This window comes from Vigna radiata, chromosome 1, assembly GCF_000741045.1.
Source record: "Vigna radiata var. radiata cultivar VC1973A chromosome 1, Vradiata_ver6, whole genome shotgun sequence".
Lineage (NCBI taxonomy): Eukaryota > Viridiplantae > Streptophyta > Magnoliopsida > Fabales > Fabaceae > Vigna > Vigna radiata.
Window position 1 is genome coordinate 34,530,001 of NC_028351.1, and position 19,288 is coordinate 34,549,288.

The following is a 19,288-nucleotide window of genomic DNA, read 5'->3' on the forward strand; positions in this document are numbered from 1 at the left end:
ATTTTACCGACCAGTAATGTTTAGTTTATAAATTAATGTTTAAATTAATTATTATAGTGACCTATTAAATTTTGTATATAAAATTAATTATTATTTAAAGATTTTCTTTTAGGACTATCAACTTCCTATTCAAATGTTAGTGTTAGTTTAGACTTTTCAAAATCTATTTTATTTTTATGAGTGTTAGCTTATCTAACATTTTACGTAATATAAAATTAAATTTAAAAATATTTTTAACTTAAAAAAAAAAACTTACTATCATGTCAGAGTTGGCTATTAAAAGTTAACTTAATTTTTTTTTCAGTCTAAATAATAAACTAAAGAATATTAGTTAATATAATTATGATAATAAAAAATAAATTAAAATAATTAAATTACTTTTCAGTATATGACTCAAACAAGTAAAATGTGTAATTTCTTCTTTTTATATAATTTCTTTTTAATTTTTAACATGCTTATATATTAATTTTGTTATTTTCAATTAATTTTCTTATTTTTAAATTCTAATTTACGTTTAACATTTAACATTTTACTTTGTATGCATAGAAAGAGATAAATTTGTTATGAGTGACCCACCACATATCATATTGAAGATCTATATATAATAGATTATTAACATATTAATGTTATTTTTCATTTTGTATAACATAGGAAACATTGTTCTTTTATAACATAGGATAAAAAGGAAAGTTGCTTTGAATTTTAAGAGTATTTATCTATTGAGACCAATGAATGATTGTGAAATACAACGTACTAGACATATATAAACGACCACCTTTTCAATTGTTGTTGTTGAAAAGAAATTAAAAGTGTTTTTAAAAGGAAAATGAAGCTAAATAAGGGAAAGAATGATTCTACTTAAGTGCTTTGTATAATATACTCTTAACAAAATTACAGAATCATTCTCATAATCTCTTTTATGATATTCATCACACATAGAATATAATAAAGAGGTGGAACAGAAAAAGGAGAGGAATAGAATGAACCATATACCTCCAGAAACAAAAAAAAAGGGACAAAGTTTTTAATGTAACAATTATGTCAAAAAGAAATGGAAGATGTTGGAAGTCCTACATCGATTAGAGATAAGGCCAAATTATAATATATAAGCGATGTGCAAACCTCACCTTATAAAATCGATTTTGTGGGATTGAGTTAGGCCTAAAACCTACTTCTAACATAAGATTGATAGTAATATGAATGAGTAAATTTATATTAAAAAAAAGAAGAAAAAAATGAGAAAAGAACGGTATAATACACATTTGAAATCATATAATAGACTTCGATTATCTGAAATCAATTATCAGATATTAATAATCTATATATTATACCACAACAAAACCTATATAAACTTTTCTTCACATCAATAATTTAGTATGAATATAATTTATTTTTAATGGTTTGATTGTTTTTTATGATAATAAATAAAAAAAATTGTAATAATAAATAAAATCATTTTTTTTCAGTTATCCCTCTTTTTATTCATTTCTTATATATTTTTTCTTCCGCTGTTTCTTTCTTCTTTAATGAACAAAACACAAAAAGAGAAAGGTTTGGTTTGATACAGATAGTTAAAAAGAAGAAAGAAATTGTAGTAAAATGTGGGTTTGGAGATGGGGAAAATAATTATAGTTCTTTACTGGCTTAATATTTATTTTATGTAATCTTTTTTCTATAGTTATGAATTTGTATAACATATTTACTAAAAGTAGGATGAAAGAGTTAAAAAGTATAATAAATGCATAAAACATGGTAGTACAAAATAAAATGTTTAGATACAAAAGGGAAAATGAACTAAAGTCTGAAATATATCAAAATTGAAAAACAATTAACCAAGTAATCAGATTGAAAAAGTATGTACTAGTGAAGAGCACATTAAAAAATAATATTAATAATAAATAAATAAATAAATAAATCTCAAATATAGAATAACTAAAACAAAATATATCTTTTAGAATGAAGAAATTCAAAAGTTAGATGCAGTCACTGCTAGAAATGGTAAAGCGGGTCGAGCAGCTCACCACACCAGCATAAATAGTATGGGCCAATTTTGTTTTTTTTTTTTGTTTCGCATAATATTTGATACGTCAGTTTGGAGTCTACTTAGGTTTGTATAAGAAATTATTTGTCTTGTAATTTCTTTTATAAAATATTAAGATATATGATTTTAGTAATTTTATTTAATTTAATAGAATTAGTAGAAATAATAATTTTATAAAGTTATTTTTGGAAATAAATAATTTTCTCAAGTATATAATTTTTAACTTTTAAGTACTTGAAAATAGTAATGATTTTGAATTACACCCAAATAAGAAAGAAACGAAAATGAGAGAACTACTTTTGAATAAATTAGACGTAAATGAGTGAATTATTTTGGATAAAGTAGATAAAAAATTATGAATAAGTAAATTATTTAAAGAAACATACACAACTTGTTATAGTGCTAATAAATTTTAGAAATTTAAGTCTATGTAAGTTGTACGGGCCAAATGCGGGTTAACCTGTCATTGATCCGTGTAGACTTATAGATTATGTGAGATGAACCTAAACGAGTCAACAAACTAAAATACTTAATCTCTCACATACTTTTTCTTACAAGTTTACAAACCAACCCATATGGCTCACCTTATGAATTATGTGAGATGAACCTATACGAGTCAAAGACTAAAATACTCAATCTATCTCATACTTTTTTTTACAAGTTTACAAATCAATCCATATGACTCACCTTATACTATCATACTTATTCATTGAAAGAGAAATATAAGTCTTATAAAATATTCATTTTAAATTAGATACATTAGAAGCTACATGTACTCAACAACATATGTTATAGGTCTTTAGATATATAAAAATGTGCATGACATGAGTTCCAACCCTACTTCAAATACAAAGAAAAGTTCCTCTAATATATGGATGTTATATGGCATCATTGATGATGATGGGAAAAGTTTATCAAGCTTTTCTTTTATGAAGGGTGAAGCAGAAAGTTCTTCATTGACATTGGAAATGATGAAAAAAAAAAGGATAACAAGGACATGAAAGCATATAGATGAAACCTCAAGGAAGCTAAAATGTTTAAATGCATGGGACCACCACCATCTTATTAGATGCAAATTCATGGTTCTTTTTGTTGTAGAAGAATCACATATTTCAAGGATAGTTCTTCATTCCATTTCAATTTGGTTGGCTTTGCCAATGGAATACCCTACAAAACATGGATCTCTCTCTCTCTTTGTTTTCAGCATTCCTCTTTTATGACAAAACCCACTTCATAAAAAGAATTGAAAAGTGATACTATGATCTAATATATCTTTAGATTTTTTTTATATGTTAAAATTATTTATATGCAAAACTTTTCTTGTTTAAATATTTTTGAAAATTAGATTTTTGACTTCCAATAATATAAGGAAAAGTTTAGTAGTAGTGGAGGATAAAATCGTATGCATATTTGGCTGACATCATTCCATTTAATTAACAAGGATCTTTGATGTGTGTGTGCTAAGATGCATAATACATTAAAAAAAAGTGCATAAGAGAATATTTATGTTCCTACGTCTCTCTATTTACATGCTTTCAACTTTTATATGCATGACGACATGCATTTTTTTCTCCACATGGTTTTCACATACTACATAATATAGTTAACATAATTACATAATTAACATGTTAATTAACATAAACATTATATTGTGATGAATCTAACGAATATTTTATTAATTTGAGTGTCCAAAATAACTTTTACAAGTGACCATCTTTTTCATAGTATTTTTGCCTTATTTGAAATTTCAGAGAGTAACTATTGAAAGCATAGTTCACTTGGAATTTATCCTAATCAACATTCATCATATATTCCTTTTAAATATCTTATTAGTGTCCACCTTATACACATAATTATTGAGCTTGAATTTAAGGAGTTTTATTAGTTTAAAAATCCCTTTAAGTTTAAGAAGGTTACTTACATATCAATAATTATAAAGTTACTATATATCATGGCACTATTACATATTTTGATTTAGTCTCTAATTGACTAAAAAATTTTAATTTTAAATATTGTTTTAGAAATATTTTAAGTCAAGGTTTGATGTTTGATATTCACAACTTGAAAATTATAAAAATATAAGTAATAATTTCATGGAAATATAAATAGTGAGTTTCATAAAAATACTAATAATATATGATTAAGAAGTTTTAAAATGCTTTTAAAAAATTAATCAAATTTTTAAATTGAAAATTTTATAATCTTTAAATTTAAATAAAAAGTAGCTATTAGAGACTAAACCAAAAAAAAAATAACATTTTCACTTGAAATAAAATGATCACATAGCCGTTAACTTAGTAACTATAAAAGAAGCTTACTGTTTTATAAAACAATTAAATTTGTATGTAAGAGTTCATTAACAATGCTCTTTGCCTATATTTTGAATCTGCAATGAATAGATAATGAAATGATAATAAAGAGAGTGATGAAGATTCTAAGTTATATGTCAAACCATTTCAAGCTTAAAGTAACAGTAATTGTTGCTTTTCTCAAAGCTTTTGGTGTCAGAAACCTGACAATTTCATATATTACTATCGCTTCTAATGATCATTGATAATTAATATATGAGCAATTGTCTCTATTCAAGTGAGTTCAAGAGACAACTTGAATTTGTGAATGTTTTAATGTGTCCTTCAACATACAAAGAAAAGAAAGAAAAAGAGTTTACTTGATTTTTATTTTTTAAGTCAGCCGATTATGTTGGATCTTAGATGTTTCTGTTGATCTGTGTTGTTTCTTTAAATATTATTTGAACATTTTGAATTTTTCATAAAATTAGGTTTTGTTTGAATAGATTTTTGTTAGGGAAGATTTCAAAATATAAGAATATGTTAATAAAATTTACGAATTTTTTTTGTTTGAAATTAATTGAAAAATTACCATTTTTCATTCAATTATGTCTAAGATAATAGTTAAATATATTTTTTTTCTGTATTATTTTATTTCATCTGAAAATTGCATACATTTTTTTAATAAAGAATGTTGCATTTGTAGTAATTGGTCCAATTTACATTAAATAATGTTAATTTAACTTAAAATCCGTTTGAAAAATAAAAAATTCGTTTAAAATCAGTCTGGAACAGGTGACAAATAATATTGGTTCAGTCCAAAAAATAAGTTTAAACTATAATAAATTTCAGTAACATATCTGAAAATTTTTATAAGAAAACCGTCTGAAAAATATTTAATACAAAAGGTGGGTCTTACTGGAAATTTTCATCAGAATTTTCATATAAAACATAATCTCTCTAAAGTATTACTTGTGAGTATAAAAAAGGACGTTTATAATAAGACCAAAGACATTTTGTTTTCTCTCTACTATTGAGATTTTGATGACAAAGGCATTATTGTTCCTTATTATTTCTACTGAACCCTAATTAAATAATTCCATATGCAACTTAAATTTTCCAATTTAATTTCGAACACTAATTTAACCCCTCATCATGGAAAACCAAATAAATGCTAATAACTGATTTAAGACTTCTTTTCTTAATAAGCACTTTCTGGAAAAAAAAAAATTAAAAAAAAAAAACAACAGTAACTTCATCTAAAATTGGATATCTACAAACTAAGTCGTAAAAATTAATTGATATTAACTTTCCAATATTTAAACCTTTACAAATAATTTGAGGGAGATACAATAAGCAGCAGAATTTTAATTCTTCTCCAGATGTAGAAAACCATGACCAAATAATCCCTAACTGAAGACAACATTGACATCATAGTTTATACATAGTTAATGTCATTCTGTAACAGTTTTATTTAACTTCCCAGAGCAAAATAGGCATCACTGATGAATTACAAAAATTATCATTTACAACATCGATCAAAGACATAATCTCCAGCTTGATCCAAACGAGGTTTATTTTTAGCCCGAACACTGTAACATGTTAATAGGTAACCTGAATGAAAATTTCTGAGACAAAAAATGGTTTTAGTTGTTTCCTCCTCTGATCCAGCGACCAGATCCTGCTCTTCCCAGACTAGAATAGTAATCGCCCACATTTGCCACAAATAGTGGATCCCTATCTTCCACTGTGCCCTCTTTACAGCCACCACTTGACATATTATCTAGCTCTGTCTTCTCCAACTCTTTCGTCAAATCCTCCATTGTCTTCTTTAAATTTGCTTTGCTCATCTGGCCTGCTTCCTCTGTAGAGAGACCAACCATTGTAACTTTTGGTAGAAAGGGGGTTGCTTTCGTATCTTCCTTATTTACGCCTTTTTTAGATGATCCTGCTTTTTCATGACACCGTTTTGGCCATAGGTGATGAAACCAATTACCAAATGGTAGACTTAGCCTGAAACTAGGTTGTCTGATTGCTTCAGTATTATCATCCAAACTGCAATCAGAAGAATCTATGCATTCAGAAATTTTCCTAACATCTTCCACTTCAGGGTTCTCAAGGCAGCGCCTTGATTCGGTAGCTCTCAGATAAGAAGCTTCACTTCTGCAGGATAACAAATATGTTATAAATCATTGGACATCCAACTTTAAAAGTTGTTTGATATTGTCCGCTGTTATACTAAAATTGAAATATTATCGAGATTGTCAGTTGCTTGAGCTTATTTGTCGATTAATCTCTAATCAGTAGTAAAGTTGATTTAAGTCGTCGAACAAAGCTTCCTACTCATTTATTAACATGGTCGGGGGTAAACTGATTACAAAAATTATTTGAGTTTCATCTGCTACTCAAATGCAAAACATAAAATTCATGAAAATAGAGGGTTTAGATAGCGTAACTTTCTAAACATATGAAATTAGTACCCAAAACATTTTTCAGTCAAGATTTCAAATCAAGCACCAGTACTTGGACTATGGTTAACGGAAGAAAAAATGAATGCACTGAAATGGGAAGGCACCTAGTTCAGTTGTTTGAATTGTTTAAACTTTAAAATTAAAATATAAAGGAAACACAACTGAAAAGATATGGAAAACATTCCATCCAGAACCCTCTTCCTCAAATTTGAGGGGTATGGATGCGATCGTATAGATATCTCGATGGATTGTATTAGTTCCGTGATCAAAAGAACAGATTTTTTAAATTGGTAGCAAAAGACCATTTGAGTAAATATTCTCATTTATGCCAAGGGGAAGCTGCACTCTTTGTCAACGGGGATGTTGGTTTACGTGAGTTTCCTAGTGTAATGGTTTCAGAAGGATGAAACTTCATTAGTAAGTGTTAGAGATATTATATTTAGTTTATATTGTGTATTAGGAAAATATAGTCCCTATATGTTTTTAGGGAAACATTGTTCTTATTTTATTTTATTTTATTCTTACATATTCATTTGTATTTGGGCTTAGCCATATTTCTTCTATTATAAATAGAGAACCCTATGTGTGTATTTAACACAAGGGATTAATTCTAATATATAATTTTCACTATATTTAACATGGTATCAGAGTAGGTTTTTTTATCCTTTTCTACTTTGTCTTTGTTGCCGCCGGTGGCCGCCGCCACCGGTGGCACCCTCCTAAAAGTTTCTTTTTCAACATGTGCCTTTATGCTTCAATAGGCAATCTCTAGTTTCTGTCTCGCATCTGTCCGGTGTTGTTGTCCACTACTGCCCGTTGCCGCTCGCCACCAGCCGCCACCTACCAGCTGTCCACTGTCTTCGACCACCGTCTCTGACCACCTTCTCCGGCCACCTTCTCCGACCGTCGTCTCCTGCACCGTCTTCGACCACCGTCTCTGGCCGTCGTCTCTGACCACCATCTCCGACTGTCGTCTCCGGCCACCGTCTTCGACCACCTTCTCCGGCCGTCGTCTCCGGCCACCGTCTCCGGCCATAGACTCCAGCCATCGTCTCCGGCCGTCGTCTCCGCCACTTGTGCCACCAATGCACCAACACCTAGTCCTACCTCTACTACTTCCGCTATCTTCTTCTCTATTCTGAAAGGTCTTCAAGGACAGTCAGTGGTTAACACTAAGAAATTTCAACACTAAAATTATGGGTTGAAACAATTTCACCAACCCTTTGTCAAATCTGTCAGATTTGTTTTTTGGGTGCTTTGATGAATAAGAGCTCATTATGATCTTCCACTTTCACGATCTGTCATTGCCGCGCTGTCATTTTTGCCGTTCTTCGTGAGGGGGAGTATGTTTCCAGCCAGGTTTTAGGCTTTCAGACTCCACTAGTCAATGATGGCAGTCCTTGCAGTTTTATCGCTTCTAGCCACTACAGGCCCCATCATGATGGCAGTCCCTGTATACAGGCCCCATCAGTCAGTGATGGCAGTCCCTGTATACAGGCCCCATCAGTAAGTGATGGCAGTCCCTGTAGTTTTGTCGCTTTTAGCCACTACAGGCCCCATCAGTCAGTGATGGCAGTCTTTGTAGTTTTGATGCAAGCCCCATCCTTACTCGATGGCAATCTAGTCCCTGGAGTTTGTCATTATTCTCCTTTGTCAAAGTCATCCCACTTGAAGTTTCACGGTGCTATTTGAAGTTTCGCAGTTGTCCACTACTGTCCATAAATTGTTGTTAGTTGTTCGTTGACATGTGATTGCGCATCTGTTTGCCGCACACTCTTGAAGACAGATCATATATTTCAAATTGAGTTTATTTATTCCAAGCTTGGTCCATACAATCTGTATGCTCCAGCTTGAAGGGGAGTGTTAGAGATATTATATTTAGTTTATATTGTGTATTAGGGAAATATAGTCCTTATATGTTTATTAGGGAAACATTGTTCTTATTTTATTTTATTTTATTCTTACATATTCATTTGTATTTGGGCTTAGCCCATATTTCTTCTATTATAAATAGAGAACCCTATGTGTGTATTTAACACAAGGGATTAATTCCAATATATAATTTTCACTATATTTAACAGTAAGTTTTGGCTATGCTCTCGTTACTACAAGTTAAGTGCAGCATATGATCCACAAAACAGGTGTCCAGAATGACACCCTTTAACTTATTCGTAACAATTTGTGAATCACCCATCATTAACTGAAGTGGCAGAGATGGTTGGGGTAGTGGCGTATCATCTATACCATTGCCCTCACAAGAATTTATCCAACTGTTGCCAGGCTTAATTGCTACATACAGACATGCCAAATCAACAGCAATCTCATTTTTTCACAGCTAATTGGTAGCTGCCACCTACGTTGGTATTTTGCAAGCTCTAGAATGGGGTAAATAATTGGGTAACGATGTCTGATTATGGGCGGATTATTTTCTAATAATATGCTGATTCCGTTTTTGCTATTCTTTCATTACTTCCTTAGAAGCTAGACACTATGACTGTAATTACTGCAATTCCTTATATTAGAAACTTGAAGGGCACAAGAATCATTTCGGTAGCATAGGGCAAGGAGTGCAATATGTACTTGGCAGCTTTGATCATCTATCTTTTATAGCATTGATCCTAAGTCTAACTCAACCTGACAAAATGAACTTGTAAATGTTTGTACCTATTTACAGACTATAATTTGATCATATATCTATTTGATGTAAGATCTTCAACATTCTTCGAACCTAGGACTTGCAAACACACCTCTTGCATCTTAAGCTTGAAAATAAATATTTATGGATAATTTGATAATAACTTGCAAACACACCCGGGATTTGCATCTTAAGCTTGAAAATATAAATATATGGATAATTTGATTGTGGTCCAATAATGGACGATATGATAGACCCCAAAACTATCACTATTTAGATGAGGAGCAAATTTACACATTTCCACAGGTGCAATGGTAAAGTGTGTGTGTGTGTGTATATATATGTGTGTGTGTGTGTGTGTGTATATATATATAATCATCTAATAATGCAGTTCTTGATTTCCCTGTTTAACCTATGTACAACAAACGTTGATATTACATTAAGAAAAAAAAAATTACATATCCAACCAAAGTTATCTGAGTTAGTATAAATATTATTTATTCTTAGGCAAGATTTGCTAAAAACCTTTTCCTAATGCATGAAAACTCTAAACAAGGAAACCACTGAAGTAAAGACAGGAGTTCAAATGCCGCCAACTATACATTGCAGTTTCAAAGGCTAAAAAAAATATTAAAAACATACCTTCTCTCAAATGAGTCAACCAAATACGGAAATTTAGGTTGTATGCCTGTTGCTTTTCGCAACCACCTATTACCCAGAAATACTTTGTCAACAGTATAGTGGAACTGGAGTTCAGCAGCTTTTGAAATAACACTTAGTGGTATACTAGGATGACCCATTTCGTCAAGCAACTCCTGAACCTGCCAGGAGAAATTCAAGTGAAAATTCACCTTTTTTAAGAGAAATAGGACTAGATATTAATGTTATGTATAACTCAAGTTCATTCCTTCTAAACACATAGTTAATGAAACATTGAGCACAACTCTTATTTTCAGGAACAAGTTACATGAGGTATCTCAGACCAACCTTTCTATTAAGTACTATTAAGTATACACAGATCATTTCGGGTGCCTTTAATTGTTGAGTTTGAGACCATCTTGAATAGCATTTTAAATTGATAGGCCTGCTATTTTGAATTTGAAGAACTTTTAAATTTATGTTATTGACAGTTTTTTCTTGAATGTATTAAAAAAGTCATGATTTGAAGTCCGGATAAAGGAGTCACTGAGACAGGATTCTAAAATATAAAACTTTCAGAATACTGTCCCTAGCACCAGTGGATCATGTATCATAAAGCAAATATAGCCTTTTTCGAGGAGAACTTCGACAAAATGTTGCATATTACCAAGTTTATACTCATAAGCTTCTGAAAACAACAACTCCTTTAAACTTATGCTCTAACGAACTATCAAATTATTATATATCATCTAAAGTTGTTCAGCAGACTCAAAAGATTTGAGAAAATTTGTTTTAAGCTTAAACTCTTTTTATGTAAAATGTCTGAAGGCTTTATTTGCAGTATATTAACTTCATTCTTTGTATTGTGTCTATTTGTAACATAAAGGTATCTTTTACAAGGCTTTATCATCAAAAGACTAATGTTACACATTTATCTCTATTATATAATACTAGATAACTGTTATACATAATTATGTATTGACGTTTTTTTCTCCAATTTTTTTTCCAAATATTCTTAAACATTACAGAGTTTCTTATAGGACAGTTTTGGGTATAGAAGGGCGGCCAAATTTGGACTTGGGCCAAACACTCTTTGACTTTAGAGATTAAAAAACCCTAATCACTTTTTCACATCAGCCACTCTGATACCACCCGCTCCCAAAATTCCAATCGTTTCTCTTCTCTAAAAACCTTCTGCAACCCTAGACAAGAGCAGTTGTGAAAAGGGGCCAAACAACTGCAGAATACACCATCAAGATGGTCATAAAATACTGCCAGAGATGACTGGTAAAGATGTGAGAGAGAAACACCAAATCAGGAGAAAGGTGACAAATTAGAAAAAACAGAATAGAGGCCCAATCCAGGCCACAAGGGCTACTACAGTCCCAACCATGAACTACACAACCACGAAGGGCTCCATTGGCCAGGAGCTAACCAGCTCTGCCACTACTCAGCTCCACCATGGCACTATAGCTAGCTATGCACAACCGTGCTTATTTGTATTTTAAATAAATTCTAAATTAGTCATTAACGATTCCAATCAAAACTCCATTTGAGATTCTTTTGCACTACCGCTGGAAAAAGAAAACTTTCTTTGTTTAACGAAAAATATTTCTTGAATTTCATCATACCTCTGGTGGCTCCCCAAGACTATCTCCCATTTCCTCAATCACTTCTGCGGCCAAGTTGTCATCAACCACATCCCGCCGCCGCTGCATGTGCCGAGTTTGGATTAAGGTATGGAAATGTTGATCAACAGCTTCTTCGAGAATATTATCAAGCATGTTTTTATCAAAGAAGTAGGGAGTATACCTGATTAAACAAAGAGAAATACCGTAAGCATAGTGTTTTCAGTTCCATGCTTTGGTAGAAACGCTTTTTTATCTAAAGAATTTGGTATCAATGAAACATAATGAGATAAATAATCAAGAGTAAACACAAAACCTAACACAAATAGCATATCGCAAATCAATATTATTACTATTACCGAGGATGAAAAACTGACCAAAACAATCCCAAAAGAAATCATATTAAATCTGTCCATATACAATTGGAAAAGAAAATACAGAGGTTCCTGTTGAATTACTTACTTTAATAAAAAGGAGAGGTATCCATCCATTGAAAATCCAAAACAATTATTTGTTCCATATTAAATCTCAAATCAAAAAGATAAAAAGAAGCTGAGAAACACACACCATTTAATCCCATCTGTAGTTGCTATTGCAATATCTAAGTTCTCGGCACTAAACACAGGAACCCCATCAACCTTTTTCCTGACACCATGCTGTGATATTGCCTTCAGCAATTTATTGGCTGCCTTGACCTAATGGGGATGTATTTATTATTAATACAGAAGGCAGTGAATAAAACTGGAAGATATGCAACAATGAAAAACTAATAATACCTGCTTCTCATTTGGAACAAACTGGAACAAGTGAGGTTTTTCCTGCATGAAGTGTAATGTAAATGTTATAAATTAAGCGTAAAAAAAATAAGAAAGAAGATTAATATATCAAATTCCATAATTAGGAACATAAATCTGCATGCATTGCTACGTCTAAACAACCTCATCATTATTACATTACATAGAACCTTCAGTGGGCATGCTTAAATCAACACAACTACATTTAAATGAAAATGTCAACAGTACCTTGAAATGTTCATAAGCCAGGTCAAGACGACAGGCACCGACCACACCACTTGGAATATTCAGCTTTTTGACATATGAAACTAATACCATTAAAAATGTCAGTAAAAAGTGAAAAAAGTTATTACTGATCATATATTAACATTAGCCAAGCTAAAGATGTTAATAGAGTAAAATCATGGACAAGCAGGGAGCTAACAGGGATAAATGGGAACAAACAAAATATATACTGTGTTAAGGGGAATATATTCGTCAGCATGAGATCACGATCAGACACAGTAGGCCAGTATATTTCCATTGCAGGTAGCTATATGTATGGAAAAACCCTTTAGGATTCTTGGGGCATGTACGCATAGTTTATTAGTCCATTCACTTTGGAACAGTTTTTGCTGGCTTCATAAAACAATATGGTAAAAGTAAGGAAGATAATATTTAATGGCAGCATGTGGTATATACGATGCCCTTTGATGCACCTGATTGGGCCCAAATGATTGCATCGTTAAAGGTGTCAATCTGCCACTTGCTTTGTGGCTTTTATTTGGTGTGCAGTACATGGCCACTTAAATTTTAGTTGTCATTTTCAGATATGCATAGACTGGACAGCCTTGTCACAGTCTTGAGTTTATTTTTTCCTTGTATCACTTTTTTTTTTATGTTGCACAGAGCATATCTAACATCTTATTCTTCCCTACTTTTAGGTTCCCCAATCCACTCAAGCAAAATGTTTTTCTTTTCTATTTAAAATACTAATGAACATTCAAAGGCTGATCGAGTTAAAGGACACAGTGCTATTTGTTAGAAGTGGGTTTTTAGGCCTAACTCAACCCCACAAAAGGCTTGTAAGGTGAGGTTTGCACCTCACTTATATATTATAAATTGGCCTTATCTCTAGTCGATGTGGGACTTCCAACACTATTTATATATCATCATAAACATAAATTTCATCATCTATATAAAAAACTAAATAGGAATATTGATCAAAACAACCTTAAAGCAAATGATAAGAAAGAAATGGATTGGTAAAGCAATAACATACAATTCCACAAAGATTAGAGAAAAGCATAACATTTATATATCTAACCTGCATCTCCTAGATCAATAAAAAAGCGAAATACAGGGCCATTCCTCTCACTCTTGGTGATCGCTGCAAATATTTTTTTCAGCCACTCAGGGGTTCTGCAGATGATATACAATACGTGAAAATTCATATCTTTAGACAAAATAAAGTTCGTAAAAGCTTGATCTATATGACTAACAATTTCAACCAAGCATCTTTATCTTTGCTGAAAATTCCTTTCAATGTTCACGAATCTATAATCAGCAACTCCAAAACTTCTTCAAATCCTAAGCAAGATGTCCCACGTTTGCTACACAAGTAAGATATTATCTCACAGGCATCACATGTTCACTCTTAGCATCTCATAGATAGTAAGACCACTAAGTAAAACCAAACTCAAGCATCACATATGATATGGTTGTGTTCGGAAATATACTTGATTAAACTCTTATTAATCATGTATCACATAAAAGACTTACATATAAATACTAAGCTTCAGAGTTGACGCAATTATACTGTGCCAAAACACAAATCCAAACATGGATCTAGAGAGCTTATTGAAATATGCTGGTGCACATAACATTTTATTCTCAATAGCTTTCTCAAAACACTTTCACAAATACTTACGTCGCAAGATTAGCTTGTTAGAATCATTACATAGCTTGTTAGAATCATTACATATAGGTATTATCATTTAGGTTAGTCTGCAGAAGTTTAATGGTTGTACCTAGTTCTGTACCTAGTAGTCTAGTGCAGACTCTTGGTGTTCCATGTACTCTTTTGCTTTTCATTTTAAATAGAAGATCATGAGAGGGATCATTAACCCCTCTAGAATATTTCTTATCATCTTAAGTTGGTATCAGAGCAGGTTCATCCTGCTCCAGTTTTCGTCCTGGTTGTCCACCAACACTGTTGTTCGCATCTGTCCGGTGCCATTTGCCGTTGTCCGCGGCTGTCTCACCACTATCTGCAGCTGTCAACTGCAGTTTGGAGTTCTTAACTTGGTTGTCCGCTATCTCGCATTTGTCCACTGCCGTCCGCTGCTGTTCGCCGCCGTCTGCCGCCGTCATAGTTTCACCGGATTCTTCTCCATGCTCCGCCACGCGCAGCTTCTTTGTGCGTTGCGAACAGGCGCGTGTCGTCCACGCGCCACCCTCTGCTCACTGGAAAGTCGCCGCGACACCTCCATAGTTGTCACCTGGGTCTCCTCTCTCTTTTCTGACCCTCAAAACGTGGTTTTCGTTAAGTCTCGAGGCTCCCCTTGAAGAAAACCGAGGGTTATTTGGTTTGTCACAACAGTTGCATTTTCAAGTTCCTCACTGTCGCGGCCTCCTTCTCCTATTTTTTATCCAGAATGGCATCTGGAAGTGTTCTTTCCCTTTCAGGAAGTCCTTCGATCACTTCGGAAAAACTAAACGGGAAAAATTATTTGTCTTGGTCTGCAGCTGTGGAAATGTGGTTTCTCGGTCAAGGCCATTATGACCACCTTGAACAGGATGGAAGCCAAGTACCTTCTGAAAAAGCTGAACAATGGAAACAAGCATATTTCCAGCTGTGTGCCCTATTGTGGCAGTCTGTGGAGCCACGACTTTTGATATCTCTTAGAGCCTTCAAAACATGTCACTCGTTTTGGAAGAAGGCTCAAAGCATTTATGCTAATGATATTCAACGTCTATATGATACGGCAAATAAGCTTGCAAGTCTCAAAATGCAAGACCATGATATGGTCTCCTTCATGACCGAAGCCCAAGCAGCTGTAGAAGAGTTGAGAATGTTCTTGGAAGTGGAATCTCCGGAAGAAATCAAGAAGAAGCTTGACAAGTATTATATGGTGATGATCCTCGGTGCATTGCATCCAGATTTGAATTACATCAGAGATCAACTCCTAACAAGCCATGAAGTCCCTTCCTTGGAAGCCTTGACCACACGTCTTCTTCGCGTTCCAGTGCCTCAATCTCAAGAAGCTCATGAAACACTGGAACCATCTGCCATGGTTGCCACGCGAGGAAGAGGAGGACGTGGCACTAGAGGAGGAGGACGTGGAGGTCGGGGACGTCCACAGTGCACTTATTGTAAGAGGGTGGGTCACACCCAAGAAAACTGCTACTCCTTGCATGGCTTCCTTTCAAAAACAGCCAATATCTCTAAGGCTGACACTCCCACTTCCAACTCTAAGTTCACTGAGGAAGAGTATTAAGAGTATCTGCGATTAAAGTCCAATAGCTTGGCACAATCATCTCAGTCCCCAAGTACGTCCACCGCCTGCATTTCTCAATCCATGGAAGGTCCCAATTCATGGGTAATTGACTCGGGTGCTTCTGATCACATCTCTGGTAATACCTCATTGTTCCCAACCCTTTCCTTCCAAGAAAAACCCCATTTTATTACCCTTGAAAATGGCTCCAAAACTTGTTCAAAGGGAGTCGGTCAAGTCTCCCTGTCTCCCTCTCTCATTCTGAAATCTGTTCTTTTTGTCCCTAACTGTCCATTCAATTTAATTTCCTTAAGTCAGTTAACCAAAATGTTACATTGTTCAATAACCTTTGATTCAAAATCTTTTGTTATACAGGAGCGTGGCTCGGGGAGACAAATTGGAGAAGGATATGAAGCTAGAGGTTTATACCATTTTGGATCTTGTCCACGGGTATCCTGTGTTGCAGCTCTTTCTCCTAAAGTGTTACATGATCGGTTTGGCCATCCCCACTTGTCAAAGTTAAAAAAGATGTGTCCTGAACTTAGTGGTCTTCAGACTTTAGAATGTGAGTCTTGTCAACTAGGAAAACATGTTAGATCTATCTTTCCTAAAAGGTCTCAATCAATGTGTACTTCTAGTTTTTCTATCATTCACTCTTATGTCTGGAGACCTAGTCACGTCTCTTCTTTTGATTTTCGGTATTTTGTTACATTTATTGATGAGTATTCTCGATGTACTTAGGTTTATCTAATGAAAGATCACTCTGAATTGTTACCTATCTTCACCTCATTTTTTAATGAAATCAAGAACCAATTTGGTCAAGTGATTAAAATCTTAAGAAGTGATAATTCTAAAGAGTATTTCTCATCCTCATTTTCTGCAATCCTTAGCTCCCATGGTATTTTGCATCAGTCCACTTGTCCTCATACACCCCAGCAAAATGGTATAGCCGAAAGAAAAAATAGACACTTGTTTGAAACTGCTCGTACCCTTTTGCTTGGTGGCCATATTCCTGTTCATTACTGGGGGATGTCATCTTAACTGCATATTTTCTTATTAATAGGATGCCATCCTCCTCTCTCAATAATAAAGTCCCTTTCTCCATTCTTTTTCCCAATGATCCTCTCTTTCACACCCCTCCTCGTGTTTTTGGTTGTGTGTGTTTTGTTCACGACATGTCTCCAGGGTTAGACAAACTCTCTGCTCGTGCAATCAAGTGTGTCTTTTTGGACTATTCTCGGCTTCAAAAAGGGTATCGGTGTTACTCCCTGAAACCCGGAAGTACTACATGTTTGCCAATGTCACATTCTTTGAACAGACATCTTTCTTCTCTCCATCTGTTCAAGATGTTCATATCCTCCAACAGGTCCTTCCTCTTCCAATGGTTGAGTCCAATATCTCCAATGTCCCCGTCAATTCAAGTCATGCTGAAAGTCCTCCCAAACCTTCCTCTCCACATATTGATATCTCCCGACATAGTACTCCGGTGGGCAGTCCTCTCCCAGACAATGGTGGATCTCCTCCTTCAGATTCTTCTCCGTCCCCATCTCCTGTCACGCCTCCTGGTGAAGCTGATTCTGGTTGGCCCATTGCTCTCAAAAAAGGTACTCGTTCCACTCGAAACCCTCATCCCATTTATAATTTTCTTAGCTATCACAGAGTGTCGCCCTCCTTTTATTCCCTTTTATCCTCAGTATCCCCTGTGGTTATACCTAAAAATGTGAAAGAAGCACTTGATCATCCTAGATGGCGACAAGCCATGATTGAAGAAATGCAGGCTCTTAACCACAGTAATACTTGGGAGCTTGTGCCACTTCCCCCAGGCAAAAAGGTTGTTGGTTGTCGATGGGTATATGCAATTAAAGTCGGCCCTAATGGTGACATTGATCGGCTCAAAGCCCGGCTAGTTGCAAAAGGGTACACTCAGGTTTATGGTCTTGATTATTGTGACACCTTTTCTCCCGTGGCCAAGATGACTACCATTCGCTTGTTCTTCTCCATGGCAGCCATTCGTCATTGGCCACTTCATCAGTTGGATATCAAAAATGCCTTTCTCCATGGTGATCTTGAGGAAGAGGTTTATATGAAGCAACCTCCTAAGTTTGTTGCTCAGGGGGAGTCTAGTATGGTTTGTAAATTAAACCGATCTCTATATGGGCTCAAGCAATCTCCACGTGCTTGGTTTGGAAAGTTAAGCTCAATTGTTAAAAGATTTGGGTTAAAACGTAGTGAAACAGATCATTCAGTCTTTTATTATCATTCGTCTCCCGGGAAATGTGTTTACTTGATCGTATATGTTGATGATATATTTATTACAGAAAATGATAGTGCTGGAATATCTCAACTAAAGGAGTACTTGTGTAGACATTTTCAAACCAAGGATCTTGGAAGCCTCAAATACTTCTTAGGCATTGAAGTAGCTCAGTCAAAAGATGGAGTTGTAATCTCCCAAAGGAAGTATGCCCTGGATATTTTGCAAGAAACAGGCATGATTGATTGTAGACCGGTTGACAGTCCAATGGACCCAAATCAAAAATTAACAACCGAAGAAGGTGAGTTATTTTCCGACTCGGAGAGATATAGGAGACTTGTTGGAAAACTAATCTATCTCACTATTACAAGGCCGGATCTATCTTTTGCTGTTGGAGTGGTTAGTTAGTTCATGCAAGCTCCATGTGTTGGCCATTGGAATGCTATCATTCGAATCCTAAGGTATTTAAAGAAGGCTCTCGGGCAAGGGTTGTTATATGAAGAGAAAGGAAACCTTCAGGTTGCAGGATATTGTGATGCCGATTGGGCAGGTTCTCCTATTGATAGACGATCTACTACTGGATATTATGTTTTCCTTGGAGGAAACATTATCTCATGGAAAAGTAAGAAACAAAATGTAGTGACTCGTTGAAGCTGAATATAGGACAATGGCATCACTAACATGTGAACTTATATGGGTGAAGCAGTTCCTTCAATAGCTTAACTTCTGTGACATTCAGAGTATGAAGATGTATTGTGATAACCAAGCTGCCCTTCACATTGCATCAAATCCAATATTTCATGAGAGAACTAAACATATAGAGATTGATTGTCATTTTGTTCGAGAAAAGTTATTGTGAAAAGAAATATGTACCGAGTTTGTTGGATCAAATGACCAACTCGCAGATGTATTGACTAAGTCATGGAGGGGACCTCAGATTGAGTTTATTTGTTCCAGGCTTGGTACATACTGTTGGAAGTCCCACATCGACTAGAGATGAGGCCATTTAAGTGTATATAAGTGGGTGCAAACCTCACCCTACAAGCCGGTTTTGTGGGGTTGAGT

At 34.3% G+C, this 19,288-nt stretch overlaps 1 protein-coding gene across 1 annotated transcript in view; it reads right to left on the bottom strand.

Annotated features, from left to right (window-relative positions):
- Positions 1-5,614: 5,614 nt before the first annotated feature.
- Positions 5,615-19,288, bottom strand: part of LOC106770418 — a 15,401-nt gene continuing 1,727 nt past the window's right edge. Inside the window, exons 2-8 of the mRNA XM_014656231.2 lie at positions 13,803-13,897; positions 12,725-12,804; positions 12,479-12,520; positions 12,270-12,397; positions 11,706-11,886; positions 10,078-10,256; positions 5,615-6,492 (exon numbers count right to left, since the gene is read on the bottom strand). Of these exons, the coding sequence (XP_014511717.1) occupies positions 5,976-6,492; positions 10,078-10,256; positions 11,706-11,886; positions 12,270-12,397; positions 12,479-12,520; positions 12,725-12,804; positions 13,803-13,897 (1,222 nt within the window). The 3' untranslated portion in view covers positions 5,615-5,975. The remainder of the gene's footprint in view (positions 6,493-10,077; positions 10,257-11,705; positions 11,887-12,269; positions 12,398-12,478; positions 12,521-12,724; positions 12,805-13,802; positions 13,898-19,288) is intronic.